Below are 26,012 nucleotides of genomic sequence, written 5' to 3' on the forward strand. Positions count from 1 at the left end.
CTCTTCCTCTCTCTAAAAAAAAAAAAAAAAAACAAGAAAGGAAGAAGCACAGATTTCCACTCATGTCACTGGGAAGCAGGATCAGAATGGAATCTGTTAAAAATATGTTTATTTATAGCCAGGAGCGATGGCACATGCCTTTAATCCCAGCACTTGGCCAGCAGAGGTAGAAGAATCACCATGAGTTCGAGGCCACCCTGAGACTACATGGTGAATTCCAGGTCAGCCTGGGGTATAGCGAGACCCTACCTCAAAACAAAACAAAACAAAAATATTTATTTATTTGCAATCAGAGAAAAATGGACACACTAGAGCCTCTTGCTAATGCAAACAAACTCCAGATACATTCACCACTTTGTGCATCTGGCTTTACATGGATACTGGGGAGTTGAACCCAGACCATCAGGCTTTGTAAGCCTTTAACTGCTGAGCCGTCTCTCCAGCCCTCAGAATGGAATCTTCATTCACATGTCCAGACATGAATCCCAAGTTCAGTTGAATCTGCCTTTGGAATGCCTCAGACTTTTCAGTCATTCCCCCATGCTGAGGCCCTGCAGGAACCTCATCCCTTGCCTGGATCGCAAACAGGCCCCTTAATGACCCATTTCCCATCTTCTCCCCTCCACATTTATCTGAAGCCAGAACAAGCTTCTTACTACAAAAAGCAAATGTAGCTGGGTCACACTCTGGTTCAAACACGTGCTGGTGGCTCCCTCCTTATTCTGGTTCTAGAATACTGCTAGATCAAGCTGCTACAGGTCTTTCCAGTCTGATCTCTTGCCCCTCTCCCAAATCAAATGCAAGCAGAGGAAATGCTCAAAGTCTTCTGTGAGCACAGGGCTGTCTGGCCACTATGCTCCTGGTACTCCTTTTGTGGGCTGCACCCTGTCCCATTCAGGACATGCAGCGTGCATGGACTGCTTGTGCCAGAGACCTTCTCTCTGAATCTCCTTTCTGTCTCAACATGCCAAGAGGTGGGTGTCTTTGAGTATCTCCTACTTCACAGCTCTACCAGATTTATAGTTGTCTGCGTCCCTGTTTGTTTCTTATTCTAAGGTTGAAGGAATCAGAGAGGACAAGCCCGCCAAACTTCCCGCCCCTGTACTCGGGGCGACGGAATGAATACGCTACAAAATGCCCAGAGCCTGGGAAGTACCAGGCTTTTGAAGTGTCCACTGCCTCCAGGGCAGATCATGTTGCCAGAGCTATCCAAGAAACTGAAGGACAACAAAAAAGCCTGGAACGAGTCAAGTCGGGTCACAGGGTTGTATGATTTTACTGCTCCAAGTCACCTCACCGGCGACACTTCTTAAGACTAGATTCGGAGCCGAGAAAGACCAGCTTTGAGTCGTGGGCCACTTCTCGGGGTGTCAGTTTCCTGAGAAATGAGGGGGTTCACTGCCTGCATTGTTTCACTGCTCCGCGTGCTCAGTCTGGCGGGAAATCTGCAAGGCTGTTCCGGCCATACTTTTCAGATCTTTTCTCCCAGTCATTGTTTCTTTTCTTCAGCTCGCGCTCTCCCCTAGTCCCAGGCAGCACCCGGCCCCCCACTCCGCGACCTCCCACTGCCTCGTGGGGGGCACCCCCCTCTCCTCCCGAGGAGGCGGGTCCTATCGCGAACGCACCAATCCGAGCGCCCCCATCCGCCTCTGCCTCCACAAGTCCCGCCCCCAGGCCCCATCCAACCAATGGAGGGCCGCGCACGCCCCGCCTCACTACCCAATCGCTGTTAGGCTAGGCTTCCAGCGCCCCGCCCTTGCCGCGCTCGGCCCGGGCTCGGCGGGCAGCCGCGAAGGGCCTCGGCATTCTCCGAGCGGCGCCGCGCTGCGTCGGGCTCGGGCGGCTGCGTCGAGGGTGGCGGCCAGTGGCAGCGTTGCTGCCCGCCGGGTGCTGGGACAGAAGCTGCGGACTAGGCGAAAACCGCCGGCGGGGCCGGAGGACGCCTCAGCTCCGCCAAGGGGCCCGCAGCGCGGGATCCCTGAGCCGAGGAGGAGGCAGCGCCCCCCCGCCAGTGCCTTCCCGGAGGAGGTCCAGCTGCAGGACGATCCCGGCACCGAGCGTTCCCGCTGCGCCTCTCGGAGAGGCCTCCCGGGAAGCCCCGGCCCGCCCCTGGGCTTCTTTCCACCTCTCGTGGCCTCACCTGCTCGGGCCTCCTGGCCCCAGGTGCGGGGGCGTGTGCACGGCGAGGGCGCCTCCCCCGGCCGCCCGCGGGGCGGGGCGGCCAGCAACCCTCGGTTCCCCGGGACCGCCTGCAGCCCTTCAGTCTCACCGGTCTGCCTGGCCGTGCGGCGTGAGCTCCCGCGGCCCGCGGTTCGGGATGCTGCCCGCCCGTGCAGTGGTTCGCGCGCCGCCGGCCACCCCTGTCCTTGCCTCCTGGGCTGTGCCCCTCGGTTTACATGCCGGTGGAGCCTCCGGCCGCTCCGCGCCCCTCCGAACCCCGGCTCCCCGAGGGTGAAGCCAGCTGCCCTGCAGAAGTGGACTGGTCTCTCAGACCGGAGGCTCCGGACTCATCCTCGATTGCTACGCCGCCGTCTCCGCCACCGCCACCATCTGGGCGGGATCCGGCTCTGGGTTTTTTTGGGGAGGGGTTGTGGTGTTAGGAAAGGAATCCTGGGGGTTTCTGGTCCCCCTTCCTCCTTGTATTTTTGGCTTTTGGGGCTTCAGACTCAGGGAACTCGCTCATGGCTTTCTTGATGAAGAAGAAGAAATTCAAATTCCAAACCACTTTCACTCTGGAGGAGCTGACGGCAGTCCCCTTCGTGAACGGGGTCCTCTTCTGCAAAGTCCGGCTGCTGGATGGCGGGGATTTCGTCAGCTTGTCGTCCAGGTAGGAACCGGCCTTTCGCGTGCGGGGAAGGGCACTGATGAATGGGATCTAGCTACTTGGCAAGCGAGGGAGCCTCTCGGGACCAGGCGGGTTCCAGGCATTTTCTGTGTCCAGGGCAAATTGGCATTGTTCCAGGCACCTGTCTGCAGGTAACCAGCCAGATCCCTGGAGGTTTATTTTTTCAGTCTCTTCTTTTAAAGGGCCCTGGATGCAGAGTTCATTCTGCAGATTTGCTCGGAGAGCCAAGTGAGATTTGCTCTGAGAGTGTGTTAGGGATGTTCCAGGCTGCCTTGCCCCCCAGCTGGCTTGTCTTTGAGTCTGGGCCAGCCACAGGTTTTCTGGCACTCTCCTGTGGCTGCCTGGGAAAGCCCTGTCCTTGGCACTCCCTGGATCTCTCTGGAGGGTGGTGGACTGGATTTTGGCCTGCCCAGCCCCCCATCTGATTGACTGCCCTCCTCTGGACTGGAGCTGGGTTGCTTTGCATTGCAAATACCCTTGTCTGGAGACTTCTGAAAGAAGCTGTCGAGTTTGGTTTTGTGTTGATCTCCCATCCCGGCAGGTCCAGCTGTCCACTTACGGCTGTATACCACCTGGGGGTCATACAGACCTGGCTTATCTGTAGAGATCCCTGAAGTTCCAACAGATGGGTGGGTGTGTGGAGTGGGGTGGGGGGTGATGAAGTCTCCCTGGCGCTTTCTGGGCTTCCGTTACCTCTTTTGGAAACTGCAGCTAACGCAGGTCTCTCCATCAGAGTCCTGCAGAAGTCGCAGTAAGCAGATAGAACACAGTGCAGGGCCCGGGGCACTCTGCTCCCCTTCTCTGGTCCGCGTTTTGCTCCTTAGGCCTTGTCATGGGCCCAGTTAACTTGAGCTACCCAGCTCTTCTGAGATGGGAGAAAATGAGGCTCAGAAAGGGGAAGTTAGTGGCTTGCTGGGGACCTTGCCGGAGGTAGCTGTCAGCTGAACTTGGCCTCTGGAGAGACCTGTTGGATGAATCTGCTGGGAGGTGGGGAATTGTGTGGCCTATTTCAGATTTTTGGAATCTTCTGAGTGGACGGGGCGGGGCTGCCTTTTCTGTGCACTAGCTTTCTGTTCAGTTGGGAGCTGCTTATCTGAGGAATTTGGACCAGAGTAGCCCGGTGTGGAGGGGGCAGCGGCTGTCTGTTGCCAGTGAAGTCTGTAGTCCTCCACTGCCCCACACAGCGGCCCAGCGGATCTCTGTGCTCAGAGATTGAGCCTGGAGTCAGGCTGGATGACCCTGGATGAGTTACCCCACCTCTCTGATTTCAAGAGCCAACGATTATTGGTGCTGTGCCCCTTGTTTTTCTAGCATGTAACCCCCCCCCAAAGGATTATCCCCTTTTCACAGATGAAAACCGAGGCTCAGAGAGTGTGACCTATCTGAGTTAATATGGTGCAGCCTAGATTGAAACTCAAGATGAGCTGTTAGCACTATCCTGTCGTGCCTCTATTTCCTCTCTTGTAAACGGGAAGTAATACCCACTCCTTGGTTTTGCAGGGAATGGGTAATGCACCTGTGTGGCCAGGCAAGTTGCTGCACCAGTTAAGGTTACCATGGCAGAGGAGACTTGACCCCCTCCCCCAGCCCCTTCAGGTATAGGGAGGATACCCCCCATAGAGTCAGCGGGATGCCTACCCGTGAGCTGGAAGGGGTGACATTACTGAGGAATTGGTACCAAGCCCACTCTTAGGAGTCATCTGACCTCCCAAACTCTTAGCCACTGTCACCTTACCTGTCAGCCTTTCCATTGCCCTAACCTGCCCCAACATCCGGGAAAGTCTGGAAAGTTCCTGGTCTTAGCCCACATGTCTGGATTTCACCTGTTTTCCCTCTTCCTCCTGGCAGGGAGCCTTCAATTCCCAGAACCCAGCTAACCCCAGGTAGCTAGCTTTTGCCAGCCCTCATCCTAGATGAAGCCTGAGGGGTGCTGTGGAGGAAGGAGGCGACCTTGACGCCCTAGGCTGAGCCCGTTAGAGGATGCTGTGTGCTGCAGGCGGGGCTAGCGGCAGGGAGCAGTGACCCTGGAGCCTGAGCCTCTTCACAGCTGGGTTGGTTCTGTGGGCTTTTTGCCCAGGAGATGGGGATTCCTGTGTTGCTGCTCCTTCTACCCACAACCCTCCCACTCTGCTGTGTAGACCACGAGCCCTGCCTCAGCCGCTCCTCCACTGCCAAAGTCCAGTTACTTACAAGTTGTAGTGGGGCCACTGGGGTGACTGGATCTGGTTAGAAACTCAGCCCAGAGACCTCTGAGGTGGCTCAGACCTGCTGTTGGCCGCACAGGGAGGGGAGGAGTGTCAGATTGACACAGCTCCAGGCCCCACCCCGCAGCACCCGCCCTCCTAACTGCTGTTTCCCTGTGTGTTGGGTGCCATGGCAACAGCTGGGTACACAGTTTTGCGTGACCCAATTTGAGCAGGTACAGCAGGTGGTTTGTTAGGCTGTCCCCCAGCTTATTTTCCAACACCTCCCCAGGAACGGGGTGAGGGGGAGGCAGTTCTGAGTTTCTGTGTTTGGAGTGTCTGGGCTTGGCCATGCACTGTGATGTGTTTCACCTGTGGTACCCCATTAATCCTTTGCTCATCTGGATAAAGCACCAAGGCCAGAGAGTAAAACCACTTGCGGAAGGGCACCAGGTGATAGATGGGCATTAGGAAAGCAATTCTTTGCTCACTGTGGCCTCCTTTGATAGTGCACTTACTGGTGCCAGGGGCATGCTAAGCTCCTCCAATGCGTGGCCATTAGCTCCACTTGTGGTAAGGGCACCGGGGTCGAGAGAGTTGAAGTGGCGAGCTGAGGAGCTGGCTCAGTGGGTTAGAACCTTGTTTGGCAAGCTTGAGGACCTGATTTCAATTCCCAGCAGCCATGTCAAAAGATGAGCATGACCATGCACACCTGTAACTCTGGTAGTGAGGAGGGGGCAAGACAGGAGGATCACCTGGGCTCACTGGTCAGCCAGTCTAAATGAGAAACAGCAAGTGCCAGGTTACATGAGAGACCCTGTCTCAGGGAAACAAGGTGGAGGAGTGGTACAGGGAACACCCAGCATTGTCCCCTGGCCACCACACACATGTGATGTGGCATATGCCTCTGCGCCCAGCATACATACCCCCCCCACAACACACACACACACACACACACACACACACACACACACACACACACACGAGAGAGAGAGAGGACTGAAGTGGCTGAGCCCTGGTCGCTCAGTGTGTAGCAGAGATACAACTCAATGGAACCTTCAGTTCAGCTCAGAGCTCTGCCTTGCTTTGGTAGCATGGGTTAGAAGCATACATATATAGACCCACATGTGACACCTTGGACCCTCACATAGGCTCCTGTCAGTGGGTTAAGTGGCACAGTCTGGAGCTGAACAGTTTGGAGGTGCTGGCTGGGTGTCGTATGAGGCCCTAGGTTAAGAGCCCCTAGGACCATATAGCAAGGGTGGGTCTAAGGTCACTGCCCTGAACCTATGGCCAGGCAGGCACAGACTAGCACCGGAGTACAGTGGGCATTGGCTGGGCTCCCTGCCTGGAGACCTTCAAGGCAGACAATTCAAAAGGCAGCTGGGAGGTTTTTGGATGGAGGGTGTTTTGGGAGGGCTGTAGAGGTCCCAGCCAAGTCTAGTGAGTCAGGAAGTAACCAACCTGTCCAAGACAGCCTTTAGGCAGGAAGAATCCCAAACTTCCCAAGGGCTGTGCTCCAGGCTGGCACGGGTCCTCTGGCGTGGTCCATGCATGTGGCTGCTGGGCCAGGAGAGGGGAGGGAAAGGAGAGAAAGGCAGTGCTTTCTCGGCCACTTAGTGGGGAAACTGAGGCCTGGGGGTACAGAAATCACTTGTCTGGGTCACTTCATAGGAAAAGCAGACTGCCCAGTTGCACGGACCATAGTCTGGCCCTGAACTCTGGCCCCCTCTGACCCTGGTGGGGCACGCTAGCTCCTGCTCTGCACTTGAGTGCCAGCCTGTCAAGAAGTCAGATGACCCTGTAAGGCCCCCCTACATCCTGCTTTGGCTTCTCTGTCGACCTTCAGCCGGATTTTATTTTAGCAACTAGAGCCCTGGATGCTGGCCACCCAGGCACTGCCTACCTTCTCTGGACACAGGTGGGAGGCCTCCTACGAGCCTTTGGGATTTGTTTGTTTCTTTGTTCATTTGGGGTAGGGTCTCAACATTAGTAACTAATGTCCCCAAACTCCAAAGCACTGGCCAGGAGAGGCAGACAATAAGGAGCCTCCCCCACACCCCACCCCATGTTAGCTTCAGGTCTCTGGCTAAGTAAATCTTGTGACATTAGCCAGGGTCAGTCCAGGCTGACCTGTAATTCACTATATGTAGTCTCTGGGTGGCCTTGAACCTATGGTGATCCTCCTGCCTCTGATTCCCAAGGGCTGGGATTAAAGGCGTGTATTACCATGCTCAGTGCCTTTGGGATTCTTTCAGCATAAAAGAAGTCCATGGACAGGTTGAAGAGATGGCTCACTGGTTAAGGTGCTTGCCTGTAAGGCCTAATGACCAGGATTCGATTCCTCAGTACCCACATAAAGCCAGATGCACAAAATGGCACATGCATCTGGAGTTCATTTGCAATGGCTAGAAGCCCTGGTGTGCCCATTCTCTCTGTGCCTCTGTCTCTCTGCTTGCAAATAAATAAATATTTAAAAAAAAAAAAAACAGTCATGGTAGTGCATGCCTTTAATTCAGCACTCTGGAGGCAGAGGTAGGATCGCTGTGAGTTCAAGGTCACCCAAGATTACATAGTGAATTCCATATCAGCCTGAGCTCTAGAGCAAGATATTACCTTGAAAAACCAAAAATTAAAAAATAAATTAAAAATTAAAAAAAATAATAATAACTCTGTGGGCCTATCAGCTCCACAGCTGGAGACCCTGTGGCCGGGCCCAGGGAGGCTGGGCTGACTTGGTCTTTTCCTCACACAGGCCACATACTTGCCAGGGCCCTGCCCCTGTTCCCAGTTCCTCCCTCCTTGGAAAAGGCTGTAAAACGCCACTTGGGTCCATAGCCATGAAAAGTACGCTAGGATATATTGGTGTGGAGCTCTAGGAAGGTGGCGATGTGGGGGTGCCAGGGAACCCTTGAGATGAGCAAGGCCTCCTCAGAGCAGGGGTCTGTAGGTTGAGCCACCGAGGAGGGAGGAATAGGCAGGCTGGCATGGGTCTCTGTTCCTCCTCCACTGGGACTCACTGCCCAGCTCCTGGACTTCCAGAGGTTAAGTGGGACCAGATAGCCCTGTTCCTGGGAGCCCCCAGGTGGGTGGTGGCAGTATGCCTGGTAGGCCAAGCAGAACTGGAGCAGGTCCATATGGGTCCCAGTGGACCCCAGGCAGATAAATTGGGGAATCATTTTGTTCCACTCATTTGGCAGGTGTTGAGTGAGCACCCACCCAGGCTAGGGGGTGGTCCCCACCCTCCCACAACTTCCCTGAGGAATGAAGGAACTCCTCACAGGAGCCTTGAAGGTTTTGGACTAGTCTTTTTTGGGGGAGGTAGGGTTTCACTCTAGTCCAGGCTGACCTGGAATTCACTATGTAGTCTCAGGGTGGCCTCAAACTCACAGAGATCCTCCTATCTTTGCCTCCCAAGTACTGGGATTAAAGGCATGCACCACCATGCCTGGCTCCAACTAGTTTTGTTTTTCCAGGTAGGGTTTTGATCTAACCCAGGCTGACCTGGAATTCACTGTGTAGTCTCAGGGTGGCCTTGAACTCACAGCAGTCCTCTTACCTCTGACTCCCAAGTCCTGGGATTAAAGACATGTGCCACAATGTCCAGCTGGACTAGGTTTTTTAAAAATATTTTATTTTTATTTATTTGACAGAGAAAGAAGGAGCAGGAGAGAGACGCATGTACCCCCTTCTGTATCTGGCTAACATGGGTCCTGGGAAATTGAACCTGGGTCCTTTGCCTTTGCAGGCAGACGCCTTAACCACTAAGCCATCCCTCCAGCCCTGGACTAGGTTTTTTTCCCCCTGGTCTTGGAAGCCCTGTGAGGGGCATAGGAATGCTGTAGCCTGGTTTGCCAATTAGGATGATAGCTCTTAGATGCCAGGCAGAGAAACTGTAAGAGGGTGGGAGAGATGGCTTAGCCATTAAGGCGCTTGCCTGCAAAGCCTGAGGACCCATGTTTGACTCTTCGGATCCCATGTAAACCAGATACACAAAGGTGAGGCAAGCACAAGGTCGTACTTGTCCACTAGGTGGCACAATTGTCTGGATTTCGATTTCAGTGACTGAGGCCCTGATGCACCAATTCTCTCTCACTCTCTCTAAAAATAAAAAAATTGGGCTGGAGAGATGGCTTAGCGGTTAAGCGCTTGCTTGTGAAGCCTAAGGACGCCAGTTCGAGGCTCGATTTTCCCAGGACCCACTTTAGCCAGATGCAGAAGGGGCGCATGCGTCTAGAGTTTGTTGGCAGTGGCTGGAGGCCCTGGCACGCCCATTCTCTCTCTCACTCTCTATCTGCCTCTTTCTCTCTCTGTCTGTCACTCTCAAATAAATAAATTAAAATAAACAAAAAAATTTAAAACAAGAAAAATTTAAAAATTAAAGAGAAACTCTTAGGAGGCTGGCTGGGCACTCATCCTATAAGAGGCAGCTGAAATGGGCTGGCAGGCTGTGCTGGGTGGTGGCAATAGAGGGAGAAAAAAAGACCATATTAGAAAGGGTAGCAGGCAGAGTGGGCAGGAGAGGTCGCCATCCCGGCACCATGCTGGAAGAGGGCATGATGATACACACCTTTAATTCCAGCATTTAGGAGGCAGAGATTGGAGCATTGCTGTGAGTTTGAGGCCACCCTGAGACTACATAGTAAATTCCAGGTGAGCCTGAGCTACATACATACATACATACATACATACACACACACACACACACACACACACACACACACACATGTACACATACACACACATATATATTTGCAGGTTAGCAAAAAAAAAGGGGGGGTGCTGAAAAGATGGCTTAGTGAATAAGGCACTTGCCTGCCAAGCCTGAGGACCCAGGTTCAATTCCCCAGTGCCCATGCAAAGGCAGATGCAAAAGGTGGCACATGCATATATAGTTTGCTTGCAGCAGCTGGAAGCCCTGGAACACCCAATCTCTCTGTGTGTCTCTTTGTCTCTCTCTCTCAAGCAAAAAAATATTTTTTTTGGAAAAAAAAAAAAGAAGAAAAAACGCTGGGGGATAGAGGTGCACAGTGGCCCAAGATGTCCAGGTTTGTTTTTTTTTAATATTTATATATTTATTTGATAGAGAATGGGCATGCCATGGGCTCTAGCCACTGCAAACTAATTCCAGATGCAGGCGCTACCTTGTGCATCTGGCTTATGTGGGTCCTGGGGAATTGAACCTGAGTCCTTAGGCTTTGCAGTGGTTAAGTGCCTTAACCACTAAGCAATCAAACCAGCCCTGGCCAAGGTTTTATAGACCTATTACTTGAAAACCTAAGACTTTCCTTTCTTTTAAGTGGAAGCTCTAACGACAGTGATATGTGGTAGTATTTTGCTCAAAGGGTTTTGTAGTCAACTGGGAGGCATGCAGCAGGGCTCCTCTTAATCTCACCATATCCCCTTAGATCCCTGGTATGGCTGACGTGCCTCATGTCATGACCAGCCTCTTTTCTAGGACCCCTGTAGAAAGCCTTCAGTGTACAGGCACAGGGCCGAGGGGCCCATGGAGTGAAGCCCTGCTGGCAGGAGTAGGCAGAGCCAACAGTAGGCATCAAGAGGCTAACTGGGCAGCAAGGCTATGGCACCAAGTCAGCTGGCTCCCCTTGAGCTTACACTGCTGATGTCCTGAGAGAAGTCTGAAGCTGTCCAGTCTCTGCCTGGCCAATGTGACTGCCGCTTAGACCTGTCCTATGCTGCCAGTTGGCCACACTTGGCATGTGCCACCCTGGCAGTGCCTCTGCCTGCCTACCTGGCAGTAGCCCTGACTCCTGGCTCCATGGAGCCAGGGCTGTTCCCTGAGGCCTGTTCGTTGCGTGGAGCCCCATCCTGGGAGCTACTTTGCTGGGGCTTCTTGGCAGCTGTAACACTTCCCACCTGGGGCCTGCTTGCCTGGGAGTAGCTGGGAGGCCCTGGATAGCTTTGAGCCCTGCTTTTTCAGTGCCTAGAAGCCCCAGCTTGCATTCAGATGGCTGGTGGAAGGTCTGCCTCCAGTTGAAAGGAGCCCACGGACTCACTGTATGGAGTCATAGACTGGACAATAAGCCAGTGTAGATCGATCTGCATTTCACTAGGAAGCTACTGAGAGGTTTGAGCAGAGGAGAGACAACAGATTTGCTTAGCCAGAGACCTGGAGCTAATGGGGTGAGGCCCCTCATTGCCCTCTCCTGGCAAGTCCTTGGGATCATGAGGACTTGAGTTCTGCTCCCAGATACTGTATGTATTCTGGGACCTGTTAGCCACCTCCTGGGAAGGTTAGACTGCAATGTGATTGGCTTGAAACTGACCAGTAAATGTCTTCTGGCCTTGATGTAGCCCCCAAAGACTGTGCCTGCAAACCCTTGGTGGTTTTGCTCTGCGTCTCTTTTGGTTCCAGTGCTTGGAAGAGTTCTTGAGCTTAGGCCTAGAACTGCACTCACTCTCATCCTGCCCCGGTGTTGACTGGCAGTGGGCAGCCCTCCACCCTGGCAGCCAGCTTTAAATGGCTGGAGGAAGGAGCTCTGATAAAGAAGATTCCCTTTGGCTGGAGGGATGGCTTAGCGGTTAAGGCATTTGTCTGCAAAGCCAAAGGACCCAGGTTCTATTTCCCAGGACCCACGTTAGCCAGATACACAAGGGGGCCCATGCATCTGGAGTTTGTTTGCAGTGGCTGGAGGCCCTGGTGTGCCCATTCTGTCTGTCTGTCTGTCTGTCTCTCTCTCTCTCTCCTTCTTTCTCTGTCAAATAAATAAATAAAAATATTTTTTAAAAGAAATAGAAGACTCCCTTACCTGTTAGCTTCCTGCTTTGCCCTTCCCTGGGCCTGTCCTTCACTGCTTGTGCCCTTGGCCTGAACCCCAGCCTTCTTGACCCTCCCTTGAAGCAGGGCTATCGTTGCCGGCCCCACTTATTCTTGGGAGGATGTGGTGGTAATGTTTGTAGACAGCAAGCTTGGCTTCTGGCCCATGGTGGGGACCCTGGATGCTATACTCTGCCCTCCTGCCCCAGGGCCAAAAGGCATACTTCATGGCAGCCAGCACTCTCCTGAGGGCCAGGACGCTGGGGTGCTTCCAAGAGATGATAGTATCCAAGAGATGATAGTATCCTGCTCACTGCACATTCTGCCCCCAATAGGAATGGGCGCCAATAAGGAGTGCCCTGAGCTCAGGGTTGGCATACTTTCTTGTCCCCATGCAGCTCTCCCAGAGGTGGAGGGCACTGACTGCTTGCTGGCAGGCAGGGACAGATGGGAGCGCCCAGGGTTCTTCAGTGGCCCTTATCCTGCTGCTTTCCTGTTTGGTTTCTCTGGTTTTCCTCCACCCCGTACCTTTTGCTTCTGCCCATTCCAAGGGCCACTTCTGGGGAACCATCCTCCCTGGCCGCTTGTCATTCAGTGTGGGCCTTTAGTGTTACAGTCCCCATCCCTGTGTCCCGCTCCATCCCAGACTGTGGGCCTTCACAGGCCGCAGAGCCTCCATTGCATCTTAGTCCTGAGGCCTCTTGCTATGGGTTGGCACCACCACAGACTGGGACTTTTCTCCCCTGGCTCTGAACCAGTGTGGGTGCTGGTGTTGACTGAACGGTGGCCACCACCAGCTGCCAAACCCCCTCCCCCTATGGGTCAGTCCCAGTCCGTGTCAGGAGCAGCCCTCGCCCACATACCGGGCAGCTGGGTCCACTGTGGGCTCAGAGACTGCATCTGAGGCGGCCAAGTGGCTGAGTTGGGTCCACCCTGGCAGAAGGTAGTGTTCTCCGTGGCTGACTGCGGAGGAGGAAAGTGAGCCGGGACCCTGCTCAGGCGCCACCGGGCCTTGCAGCTGCTGCATGGCTCTGTGACTATAACCAAAGGCTCTGTCCCTACAGCCTAAGTGTTTCTCTTCCAGGAAGTGCTCACCTGGTGGCAGGAGGGCTCCCTGAAGTTAGAGCTTCTATTCAGCACATGGCCAGGCCCTGGCAGCTACCACTAACTAAAGCAGCTGAAAAAGGAAGTGAGCAGCCCTGGGCCTGTGCTGGAGGGGCGGAGTCAGGGCCCCCTTTGAATGTGAAGCCCCTTTCCTCCCACCACTTCCTCAACTGTCCTCTGCGGATGTGCACAGGCAGCACCTGTGGCTGTGCTTCCACCACCTCCCCCCTTGCTCCATGACAGTCTCCTGAGCACCTCTGCCCTTTCCCGAGTCCTGGGGATGCAGCCGACGCCCCTCCCTGGAGGACTTTTCTGTGGCGCATGAATCCCGCCAGTGCTGGGCGGGCTCTGAGAAAGTTGGGTTGGGGTCTGGAGAGTGGGAAGGGTGAGAAGTTGGTCGTGGGAGAAGAGTGGCTGAGCAGAGGAGAGCCAGCCGTCTGGGAGGGAGCTTGGGGCAGGGAGGCTCATGGGAGGGACTTGACAGTGCACTGAGGAGTCTCAGGAGGCTTTGAATCCAAGTTGGACTTGAGTTTCAGAGCCACCAAGGTCAGCAGCGGGTGGACTGCGTGGGGCTGCAGGTTGCAGAAGGGGCAGGTGAGTGTGAGCCGAGAAGGGTGGCTTCTCACCCATCATGCTGCCCCTGCCTCAGGGACTCATCCCAGGACACTGCTGAGCAAAGAAGAGCTGTGCCAAGAGCCCGTGGTGACCCTTACAAGCGTCCTGGTTCAGGAAGGCTAAGGTCGTCTTCATTAAGTCATGTCTGGAAGGGGCTTCTTTGCCTGCTGAGTTCCACTTTTGGGCTTGGTTCCGTGGGTGTGTTCTCTCTGATGACCTGTGAGCAGCACATCTCAGTGCCAGAAATAGACCTTGAGATAGACACCCACACCTTTGGCCTCTGAGCAGGCATCAAAGGCCTCTAGACCAACAGAAGGTGCCTGGAAGCCTGGAGTTGGTCCTCGAGGCTCTTGCTGGGCCTTTCTGGCGAGACAGCCTCAACCATTCCAACATGATGAGCATCACTTGTTTATGAGGCAGCAGCTCGTCTTGGCAGCTGCCAGAGCTCCTCTTAGCCTGGGGATTTTCCTTCTACCTCTTGCAACCTAAGCAAGGCTTGCGCATGGTGGGGCTTAGCAGTTCAGAAGTCTGGTGGGGGGCTCCTGAGTACATGCTTAGTAAAGGCTGGTATTTGTTATCCAGGGCAGTGGGTGAAGGGGACCTGGGGCTGAAAGACAGGTCCACACTCCTTCCTGTCTTCCTTGAGTTGTTGCTCCACTCTTTTCTACAAGTTTCCCCATTGTGATTAGAGCTGGGGCATTGCCCTGGCCAAGATACCGATGGTCTCTGCTTGGGGCCTACCAGTGTGAGGAGACTACTAGATACATCCATCTCAGTGCAGGGCAGAGGATGGGCTTCGCCACTCCACTTACGCTGGTCCTGAGCCGCCTTTGGGTATGAACCCCTGACTGATGTGTTCCTGCAGCTCCAGAAGGCCAACCCTGGGCTGAGGCAGCTAAGAAGACCACTCCGTATAGCTGGACCTGCCCATCTTAAACACTCAAGACCACAGTCTGGTCTGTTTGCTTGTACCCTCAGTTCCTGCTCAGCTCGGCTCCTACTAAGTGCTAGGCAAATGAGTGTGGAGTAACTGAATGACAGGCAGAAATCAACCCAGGGTTGGGGACTGGAGAGATGGCTTAACAGTTAAGGTGCTTGCCTGCGAAGCCTGAGGACTCAGGGTTGATTTCCCAGGACCTACGTAAGCCAGATGCACAAAGTTGCACATGCATCTGGAGTTCATGTGCAGTGGCTAGAGGCCCTGGCACAACCATTCTCTTTGTCTCTCTCTCCTCTGTATCTCTCTCTGCTTGCAAATAAATAAATATTTTTTAAAAAGAAAGAAATCAATTGACCAGTCAGTCAACTCAGGGACTGGAGAGATGGCTTAGCATTTAAGGCACTGGCCTACAAAGTCAAAGGACCCAGGACTCACATAAGCTGGATGCTCAAGGTGGCGCATGCATCTGGAGTTCGTTTGCAGTGGCTGGATGCCCTGGCACGCCCATTTTTTCTCTCTCTGCCTCTCTTTCTCTAATAAATAAATAAAAATATAAATATTTAAAAAATTAACTCAGGGATGGTCAGTGAGTCTGTAGAAACTCAGGTGTCCAGGGAGGAGGTGGAGACCTTGAATCAGGCTCTCATGGTCCTGCCTGGTCCGAAGCCCTCCACCCTGTGGTTGGAATCTTGGACTGCCTTGTACAACAAGTCTGAGTCAGTGCCAGGCTGGAAGAAAAAGTGACTCTGACCAAGCAGCTCCTGATTATCTCGTCACCTCAGAAGCCCAGGGAGCCACAGGAAATGAATGCTGTGTGGCAGGAGTTGCAGCCCCTGGGTAACAGAGGCAGCGATGATGGCTCTAACCTCAGACTCAGTAGAGAATGAGGCGTAACCACATCTGGAACCTTTGCCTGGAGAAGGTGCAGGAGGGCTTGGGGGGTGGGGAATCCCTTGTAAAGCAGAAGTGCAAAAGGTTCTCTGTTCAGTTTTAAGATCCTCACCAAGCAAGACAGATAGCAGTGAGCCCACAGTGGCCCTGCCTGCATGAGTTCTGCTGTGGGAGACGGGAGCCACGTTCCATTTCCACTGCATCTGACACCCAGGCCCAAAGAAGAAACCTGCATGGGCAAGGGTGCCTTCAGGATGGGCTTGGGTGGAGGCTTCCCCATGACTGGAGTCCAGTCATTTGAGGAACCAGGCCCCATGGGGAGCCCTCCCCCTCAGTCCTTCCTTCTCTGGTGAATCAACCACCACCCAGGCTTGAGTCAGTCAGGAGCTTGTCACACATGCCTGGCCACCTGCCACTCACTGCTCTTCCCTAGACATCACAGCTCCAGGGAAATGACCCATGGTTCCCAAGCAGGGAAGGGTCTTTGTATGCTTCTTGGACCCCTGACCTCTGAGGCTCACTCTCTGAGATATTCTGAAGGACTAGGCCATGACCTCCAGTCATCGTGGATGACACGTGTTTGGGCCAGATACTATAGCAACTCCATGAGTCAGGGAAAGAGTGGGGGCTGAGGCCCCGAGAGCTCAGGTGCCTGCTGGATGGCAAGAGGCTCACTTGGACCCAACTCTCTACCTCCCTGTGCCTTCCAAGTTGGTGGGCTGGAAGGGCAACAGGTGCAGGAAAGGAAGTCCCCTAAGCAGCAGCACCAGCCCCACAGCTCTGTGGACTACAGTCTAGGTGGGTACCGGGAAAGGAAGCTGCCATCCACACAGCCCAGTGCGATGCCCGCCGCATCTTCTTGCTTCGAGTTTCTGATGTGGGAGTGTCTTCCCGTATCTTCCTCCAAGCAGGATGGTACAGGGTCAGCCCCAGAGCTCAGGTCCCTGGATTCTGGTGTGAGCCAATCACTGTGCTGCTGTGTCCCCTGCACTTCCACTGCACCTGACGCCCAGCCCAGAGAAGCAGCCTGCAGTGAGAATAGCTCTGCTATCTGGGCGGGTTTTTCCAAGGGTCCTGCAGGAGAGGAGCTGAGGGGACAGACGATCCCTCACTCACAGTGTGACGTGAAGCAAGCCCCTGGGCTCCCTGAGAATCAGCGTCTTGGTCTGTGAAGTGGAAGCAAGGAGGCAGTGCCCGAGAAGTACCCAGCACAAGTAGGGTGCCCAGCACACAGGAACCAAGCTGGGCCACACTTGGTGGCAGGGGCTCCTTTCCTCAGTGCGTGGGGTTAAACTGCGCTTGAGTTAAGGCCAGCAGTTTGTTTTGGATCCTTTAAGAGCAAGGCAGAGGGACCAAGGCCTGGGGATGCAGCTCAGCTCACTTACCTAGCATGCACAAGGTCCTGGGTCCCATCCCTAGCACCAGAAAGGAAAAGGTCGTGGCTCCTGGCATCAGTCGAGAGTCATGCTCACAGACATTTGCCTGGGTGGTAGCCCGAGCTGTCTGCAGTTCCCCGGGCTCCGGAGCGGAAGGCGGAGTAGGCCAGCTGCTCCTCTGTGTTCCTAGACAAGGGATGTTAGCACCTGGCTGCCATGGATTTTTGTAGATCATTCCTCAGGACTCAAGCCCATGAGTGTCTGACCCTGACCCTCCTCAACCTAGCAAGTCTGAGTGCCCTGGCCAACACCCTTGTCTGTGGTGAAATTTCCAAACATCTGATGGGCTGTCTACCCTGTGCTGACAGCAGCCTGTGTTGCAGCCCATCTGTCAACCCTCAGCCATTCTTAGGGCCCTTACTGGCAGGAGAGCAGAGCAGGCAGCCTGGAGCTCTGGCAGGGGCGGGGGCAGGGGCGGGGGACAACACGCGCCTCTGAGTGCTTGTGTGAGGCACCGAGTGGCTTGGCTTCTAGGAACTTCTTGCTGCCTCGCTGCAGGAGGAGGGGCTGGCTCTGCCAGAACTGCCGAGAGCTGCTTCTCCGCACGCAGCCCTGTTGGGCTGCCACGTTGGCTCTTCCGGCCTACAGCCCCTGGACAGATGCCTTAGCTGGTCCCTGGGGTGGGCCCCTCCCCAGGCAGCTGTGCTCTTCTCTTCGGGAAAGCACTGGCACATTTGAACTGTTTCCTTATTGGACTCCCTTTCCCAGCCCAGGCCGCCTCTCATCAGCCAGGAGCCTTGATTGCATCATTGGGATGCTTGTTCCTCGAGGAACCTAGGCAAGGCCTAGGGGACCAGACTGGCAGAGGACACTGCCAAGGAGGGGCAGGCTGGACAGCAGAAGAGGGACCCAGGTGATGAAGCTTGTTCTTGTGCCTGTGGGCCGGGCCGGATGGAGGGTCCAGGTCTGCCAGGAACATAGCTGGGGTTGAGAGGTCCCTAATGTCACACACAGATGTCTACCTCCCTAGGCTGGAGTCACCTGGAAACTGTTGAAAGAGTGCTTCCAAAGCGCCTCGCAGTGGTTGGTTCTCAACTGGGGCAGGTTTGGTAATGTCTGGAGGTGGAGGTTTTCACATGAGATTGGAGGTGGTGGGGGTGCTTGTACTGATCAGATAAGTACTGCACTGCAGAGCAGGCACAGGTCAGCTCTTGACAGAAGTCCCGTGCACGGTCTTTGCAGGGCCTACGGGAACTCTGGGTTGTTGGCAGGCTAGTGGACACATTTATGGTCCCTTGAGTGTGCTGGGCCTCACATCCCCCTTTGCTCATGAGCAAAGCCCTATCTGTTGCCTTACATGCCATAGTGGTGGGCAGATGTACTGACGGGCACTTAACGCCTTGGGAAGTGAAGTGCTGAGGGTGGGCGTACTGTCACCCTGGAGCCCTGTCATAGGTTGGGCTGCCCCACTAATCCTTGGGGTTCCCTTTCCTAACTTTGTTGGGGTTGCAACTGCTGCCATGCATGCACTTTAGGATCAAGTTTTGGGGGGAGGCTCCGTGTGGGTGGGAGGTGGCTCCCACAGCGCTGAGCCGCTGTTGTCTGTATGAAAGAGACCTGGGGCCACCAAGGCTACGGGATCCTGGTGCTGCATCACTGCACAGTGATGCTACTATGCCCAGGCCAAGTGCTGAGGATATGGCCGTGAACTGACCTCAGGGACCATGGGACCCAGACTCAGGGTGGCCCTTGATGGGGGTATTCAAAGGTTCCATCTGAGAAACTGAGGTCCACTGCTTACTTTAGCCTAGTCCAAGGCAACAGGGCAGGCGTTAGGAAGATGTAGCCCTGAAGATGCCAGGTCAACTTTTTTTTTTTTTTCCTCGAGGTAGGGTCTCACTCTACCCAGGCTGACCTGGAATTCATTCTGTAGTCTCAGGCTGGCCTTGAACTCATAGTGATCCTCCTACCTCTGCCTCCTGGGATTAAAAGCATGTGCCACCGTGCCTGACAACAGACTTCTTTATATACCCTCCGTGGGCTGAGCATTGGAGGAGTCACCTCAACAACCCGGTGCCTGGGTAAATCACCCTTTCTCTTCAGAGGCCTCCCTGGACACCTAGTAGCCTCATGCCCCCCTCAGACTTCTCTCTGCTCTCCTCATTACCGGGGACATCTTGGTCCTCATTTACCCAACTGACCACAGCCTTGGGTGTGGGGGGGTTCCCAGCTCTGACGTCACCCTAGACTAGTCGCTCCTGCTGTGTCTGTGATGAGCTCCTTAGCTTTCTTCCTTGAAACTCCAGTAGCTGCCAGTTCTTTTCCTGCAAAGCATCCCCTCCAGGTTTGCCCTGTGCCCACAACCTGAGCTGGTACCTGCAGCCAGCTTGGATGTCTCACAGAGGCTCAGCTTGGCATTTGGGTCCAGGTCCCTGAGTTTCCCTAATGGCTGTCTGGGATAGGCAGAGGGCAGCCAGGGAGCCAGGCTGGCCTTCTGGGCCAGGAAAACTCTGGCAAAGTTCGGAGCTTTGGAGTACACAGGCTGGTGGGCCCTCGCTCTATTTCAGGACAGCTCAGAAATAGCTGCATTCTGCCTCTGTGGTGGCTGCAGCGGCCGCGGTGGGTGGAGGGCTCACCCTGCCTTGCTGGGATTTGCAGGTCTAATTGTATATCTTAAAGCTAAAAACAAAACCTGTCTCTGTAATTACCTGTCCTGGGCAGGGGCAGCAAGGAGCAGTGGGGAGGCACATCCTGATACCCCAAGCTGGGAGGGCCAACCACCAGCCCTACCAACCAGTCTCCCACATCACGTAGCGTGTCCCCACTTGACAGTGCCTCAGGAGGGCAAGAGTGGACTCAGGGCTTGAATCTGCTAGGTGAGACTCAAATCCCTTTTTCATATAAGCAGCCCTCCTAACCTTGTTCCTTTTTCTCCATTTAATTTTAACTTGCTTACACTTAAAAAATGTTTTTGTTTTTATTTATCTATTTGAGAGTGACAGAGAGAAAAAGAAGCAGAGAGAGAGAGAGAAAATGGGCATGCCAGGGCTTCCAGCCACTGCAAATGAACTCTAGACGCGTGCACCTCCTTGGGTCCTGGGGAATCGAGCCTCAAAATGGGGTCCTTAGGCTTCACAGGCAAGTGCTTAACTGCTAAGCCATCTCTCCAGCCCTTGTTTACACTTTTTAAAAATTGTGTGTGGGTGGCTGGAGAGATGGCTTAGCGGTTAAGTGCTCGCCTGTGAAGCCTATAGACCCCGGTTTGAGGCTCGGTTCCCCAGGTCCCACGTTAGCCAGATGCACAAGAGGGCGCACGTGTCTGGAGTTCGTTTGCAGAGGCTGGAAGCCCTGGCGCGCCCATTCTCTCTCTCTCTCTCTCTATCTGTCTTTCTCTGTGTGTCTGTCGCTCTCAAATAAATAAATAAAAAATGAACAAAATATATTTTAAAAAATTGTATGTGTGAGTGTGTGTACGTCATGGAAGAGGTCATCAGAAGAAAACTTAAGGGTGTTTGTCCTCTTCACCTTTTTAAAAATACTTTTAAATTTATTTATTTATTTATTTATTTATTTGAGAGAGAGCAAGAGGCAGAGAGAGAAAGAGAATGAATGGGCACACCAGCGCCTCTAGCCACTGTAAATGACCTTTAGACTCATGAGCCACCTTGTGCATCTGGCTTTACATGGATACTGGAGAACTGAATCTGGGTCCTCAGGCTTTGCAGGCAAGTGCTTTAATCACTGGCCATCTCTCTAGTCCCCCTTTCACATCCCCCCCTTTTGGTTTTTCAGGGTAGGGTCTCACTCTAGACCAGGCTGACTCTAGAACTCACTCTGTAGTCTCACGGTGGCCTTGAGCTCCTAGTGATCCTCCTACCTCTGCCTCCCAAGTGCTGGCATTAAAGGTGTGAGCCACCATACCTGGCTCCCCTTCACCTTTTTTGAAATGCAGTCTCCCTTGGGTTTTTGTTGCTGTTTGTTTTTGTTTTTTTCCAGGTAGGGTCTCACTCTAGCCCAGGGTGACCTCGAACTCATGTAGTCCTCCTACCTCTGCCTGCTCCCAAGTGCTGGGATCAAAGCCGTGTGCTACCACGCCCGGCCTTTTAGCTTCGTTATCTTGCTGCTGGATGCCAGCCAGACTAGCTGGCTTGTGAGTGTCTGGGCTCTCCTGGCTTCAACTCCCATTGCCATAGGAGGTATGCAGACTTTATGTGGGTGCTAGGGAATCACACTCCGGCCAGCAGGATTGTAAGCAAGTATCTGTAACTGCTGAGCCATCTCCCCAATCCTTGACAGTTAAATTTTGAGTGAGGGAACAACTCTGGGAAACAAACACAGGAAGTGGCCCAGCACGCCTCACCTGCATCGTTGTCAGGTTTGGCTGAGCTGCCCCCTTCTGGCCACTGTCCCCACACACCAGTCTTACTCACATGGGCTTATTCAGCCATGTGTCCAGGGCTCCTATAGAACCATGCCTTCTTGGGTTGGAATGATTTCTGGGTCTTGGTTTTGCATGCATTTATTTATTTATTTACTTACTTACTTGCTTACTTTTATTTATTTATTTATCTGAAAGCAGAGTGTGTATTCCAGGACCTCTTGCCACTGCAAACAAACTCCAAAAATATGTGCTACTTTGTGCATCTGGCTTTTATGTGGGCACTGGGAAATTGAACCTGGACCAGAAAGCTTTGCAAGCGTCTTTAACCACTGAACCATCTCCCAGACCTTCATTTTATTTATTTAGTCGTCAGTTTGGGGCTAGGAATTGACTGCAGGGCCTTGAGCTAAGGTTTGGTGTTCTGCCCCCCAAAAAACATTATTTTTATTTTTAACCTATTTTATTTATTTATTTATTTTGTTTTTTTGAGGTAGGGTCTCACTCTAGCCCAGGCTGACCTGGAATTCACTGTGTAGTCTCAGGGTGGCCCTGAAGTCACAATGATCCTCCTACCTCTGCCTCCCAAGTGCTGGGATTAAAGATGTGTGCCACCACACCCGACTTTTTAATTTAATTTTATTATTATTATTATGCCCGACTTTTTAGCCTATTTTAAGAGTTTAAAGTTCAGACCTCTATTATAGGAAGATAACAAAATATTTTTGTACAACTTAAATAACATCAGACTAAAGAGTGACAATATTAAGAAAAAGAAGAAAAAAGAAAGAAAAAAAAAAGAAGAGCCGGGCATGGTGGTGCACACTTTTAATCCCAGCACTTGGGAGGCAGAGGTAGGAGGATTGCCGTGAGCTTGAGGCCACCCTGAGAGGACATAGTGAATTCCAGGTCAGCCTGGACTAGAGTGAGGCCCTACCTTGAAAAACAAACAAACAAAAGTTGTAATATTTCTTTTTCTTTTTTTTTTTTTGAGGTGGGGTCTTACTGTAGCCCAGGCTGATCTGGAATTCACTATGTTGTCTCAGGGTGGCAATAATACATCTATTCATAATTTTATTAGTGCTAAGGAGGAGTATACAAGCATTTTAGTCATCTAGTACCGAAATAGAAAACCATGTATTGTGTCTCTTTAAAAATTACTCCAAGCCAGTGTGGTGGTGCACACCTTTAATCCCAGCACTTGGGAGGCAGAGGTAAGAGGATCGCCATGAATTCAAGGCCACCCTAAAACTACATAGTGAGTTACAAGTCAGCCTGAGCTACAGTGTAACCCTACCTTGGAACCCCCCCCCCAAAAAAAAGTTACTCATATCCGGGTACGGTGGCGCACACCTTTAATTCCAGTACTCGGTGCGGAGGTAGGAGGATTGCCTTGAGTTTGAGGCTAGCCTGGGACTACAGATTGAGTTCTAGGTCAGCTTGGGTTAGAGTGAGACCTTACCCTAAAAAAAAAAAATTACTTAACACTTAAAAACTGGAATGACTGAAGTTCCTTTGCAGCAGCAAGAGACCCTGGCATGCCTATTCTTTCTCTTCCTCCTGCCCTCAAATAAGTCAATTTTTTTTTTAATGGAATAAATCAGGGAGTGTGGTGACACACACCTTTAATCCTAGCACTCAGTAGGCAGAGGTAGGCGAATTGCTGTGAGTTCAAGGCCAGCCTGGCACAATACAGTGAGATCCAGGTCAACCTGGGCTAGAGTGGAAAAAGAAAACAAACCTAAAAAATAAAAATGTTTCTAGAGCTACTAAAAAGCTTACATTTACAAAATAGTTGATAAAAGCATCCCTCTGGGTAGTGCAGGAGGGAGACAGGGCTGCTGACGGACACAGTGATGTCAGACTGTTGCTCTCTCTTGTACTTCGTCAGGGGCTGGGCTCACCTTCTGTTTAGTGTCTCCGTTTTCTGCAGGTGGATCAGTTTTTGGATTAGTTGCTTCAGCCTGTTTTTCCTCTGCTCCCTTCTTTTCTTCTTTTGTTTGCGCGTCTTTTTTGGTACTTTGAGATAGGGTCTTGTTCTAGCCCAGGCTGACCTGGAATTCACTATGTAGTCTCAGGGTAGCCTTGAACTCATGGTGATCCTCCTACCTCTGCCTGTGCTGGGACTTTGTTTTTTTCCTGGAGTTTTATCTTCCCACGGTCTCTCTTTGGCTTTGTTTCCACTTTGGCTGGAATGGATTTGGCAGGCAGCCTGGCCAGTGTGTGCTTGCGCTCATCCTTCACTGCACCTGTGCCCTCAGTGGAGCTGACCTTCCTCTGGAACATCTCTTGGCAGCTTTGGGGTGGGTGCTGTGGGCACGCAGAAGCCTTCCCAAAGCTATGCCCGCTGCTCAGTTTTGTGATTTTAAAATTGTTGAGCTGAGGAGATTGCAAAGCCTGCCAGCCTGGTTTCGATTCCCCAGTGCCCATGTAAAGCCAGATGCACAAAGTGGTATATGCATCTGGAGGTTGTTTCCAGTGGCTAGAGGCCCTGATGTGCCCACACTCACACACTCATTCTCAAATAAATAAATATCGATATGGCCAGGGTTGACTCAGTAGTTAAAAGAACTTGCTTGCAAAGCCTACTGACCCAGTTCGCTTCCCTATATATACCCACATACAGCCAGATGCAAAGTGGAGCACACGCCTAACTAACACTCATTTGCAGCAGCAAAAGACCCTGCTAAGCTCATATGCACACAAATAAATAAATTTTTAAAAATTAATCTAGAATTGATTGATGCTGTCCAATCTTATCTTGAACCACATTAGCAGGACAGGTAATGGAGAAGGGGGATGCACAGCCTATTTTCCCAATGCACATTTAAAAAAATACATATATTTTTGTTTGTGAACAGAGAGAGAGCATATACGCATGGGTGTGCCAGGGCCTCTTGCTGCTACGAACATACTCAAGATGCATGCACCACTTTGTGCATTTGGTTTTATGTGGATACTGGGAAATCAAACCCATGTTGGCAGGCTTTGCAAATAAGCTCCTTTTAACTACTGAATCATCTCCACAGCCCTTTCTTGCTTTCTTTTTTTTTTAAATATGTATAATTTTCATTGACAACTTCTATACTTACAAATAACAAACCATGGTATTTCCCACCCCTTCCCTGCTTTCCCCTTCATAACTCTACTCTCTGTCATATCCCTCCCTCTCTCCATTAGTCTCTCTTTTAATTTGATGTCATCATCTTTTTCTCCTATTATGAGGGTATAGGTATTTCTAGGCACTGGGAACAAGGTCTTGGATATAGAGGCCAGTTTCTGTCCAGACAGTTGTATGTAAGGAGTGGTACCCTTCCTTCGGCTCTTACATTCTTTCTGCCACCTCTGCCGCAATGGACCCTGAGACCTGGAGGGTGTGATTGATTTCTTTTAAAAAAAATAATTTTTGCTTGTAAAGCCTGATTCTCTGGGTTTGATTCCCCAGTACCCATGTGAAGCCAGACACACAAAGTGGTACATTTTATTTTCAGCAGCAAGAGGCCCAGTGATCCCATACTCTCTCCTCTCTCTACCTGCAAATAAATAAATATATATATATATATATAAATAAAATAAAATAATTTTATTTTTGAGACTGGCGTGGTGGTGCATGCTTTTAATCCCAGCACTTGGGAGGCAGAGGCAGGAGGATCATCATGTGTTCAAGGCTAGCCTGAGACTTCATAGTGAATTCCAGGTCACCTGAGCTAGAGTGAGACCCTACCTTGAACCCCCCCCCCAAAGAAATATATATGTATGTGTATATGTATATGTATATATATGTGTGTGTATGCATATATGTGTGTGTATATATATGCATATATTTATTTATTTATTTGAGAGAGAACTGAGAAAGAGGTGGGGGGATGGGAATGTGTGTACTAGGCCTCTATCCACTGCAAACGAACTCCGGACACATGCACCCCTTGGTTTAACATGGGTACTGAGGAATGGAACCTGGGGTCCATTGGCTTTGCTGGCAGGCGCCTTAACCTTAACGCTAAGCCATCTCTCCAGCTTTCTTTATTTCAGCCAGGATCTCACTATAACCCAGGCTGGCCTCAAACTCATAGCAATCCCCCTACCTTGGCCTTCCTGAGATCTGCAGGTGCTCATGTGCTTTATATTTCCCACTTCCTCTCCTTCCAAGGCCGGCAGCTACCTGGCTTCTGCTCAGTGGGACATGTCTTTGACACTGCTCCATGGATGCACAGCACCCTGACAGCCTCTGCTCTCCTAGCACCCTCAGTCCCTTGAAGTTTCAGATGCCACAGGGTGGTGCCGAGCTCTCAGATTCCTTGACTCTCTTGGGGTCCTCACTTTTCAGGACGCCTCTGCCATCTCCATGGTGGCTTTTCTGCCTCTTACCACCCTGCAATCTCCAGGACTCTGAGAGGAGTTTGTTTCCTTTATCCAAGGCATGCATTAGCTAAATTTGACAACGAATTCTTCCAATTCAAAATAAATAAATAAATAAATGGGGGGTAGCTAGGGTTGTAGCTTAGTGGTAAAACACTTATACGTGTGTAAGGCCTTGGGTTCAATCCCCAGGTATACCACCAAAAATTGTAATAAAGGTACAATGTCCCCTCCCTGCCTCCTCATCTCTAGCCTACAGACAATTCTGTGGCCCAAGATGACCCTCACTTTCAGTGTGATATTGTGGGGCCATCTCCAACATTTTCTACCACACCAACATTTGTATATGTCCCTTTGAAAAATAAAGGCCGTGCCATTGTTTAGACAGCCCTCCTGTATGATGCTTTTCCTGCTGGTGGAACAGGGCTCTTTCCTTGTTGGTGAACAAGAGCACCCCCTTCCCTTCCCTCCTTTCTGCCAATTACCTGCTTCATGCCACTGAGCAGTTTCCTGTTGTACAGTTGGGAAGGCTTGGGGCCTCTC

At 52.1% G+C, this 26,012-nt stretch overlaps 1 protein-coding gene across 1 annotated transcript in view; it reads left to right on the plus strand.

Moving 5' to 3' along the window:
* The first annotated feature begins 2,297 nt into the window (after nt 1–2,297).
* Fam102a (family with sequence similarity 102 member A) overlaps nt 2,298–26,012 on the plus strand; it is a 42,104-nt gene continuing 18,389 nt past the window's right edge. Inside the window, exon 1 of the mRNA XM_004671627.2 lies at nt 2,298–2,827. Within this exon, the coding sequence (XP_004671684.1) occupies nt 2,682–2,827 (146 nt within the window). The 5' untranslated portion in view covers nt 2,298–2,681. The remainder of the gene's footprint in view (nt 2,828–26,012) is intronic.

Source organism: Jaculus jaculus, chromosome 1 (assembly GCF_020740685.1).
Source record: "Jaculus jaculus isolate mJacJac1 chromosome 1, mJacJac1.mat.Y.cur, whole genome shotgun sequence".
NCBI lineage: Eukaryota > Metazoa > Chordata > Mammalia > Rodentia > Dipodidae > Jaculus > Jaculus jaculus.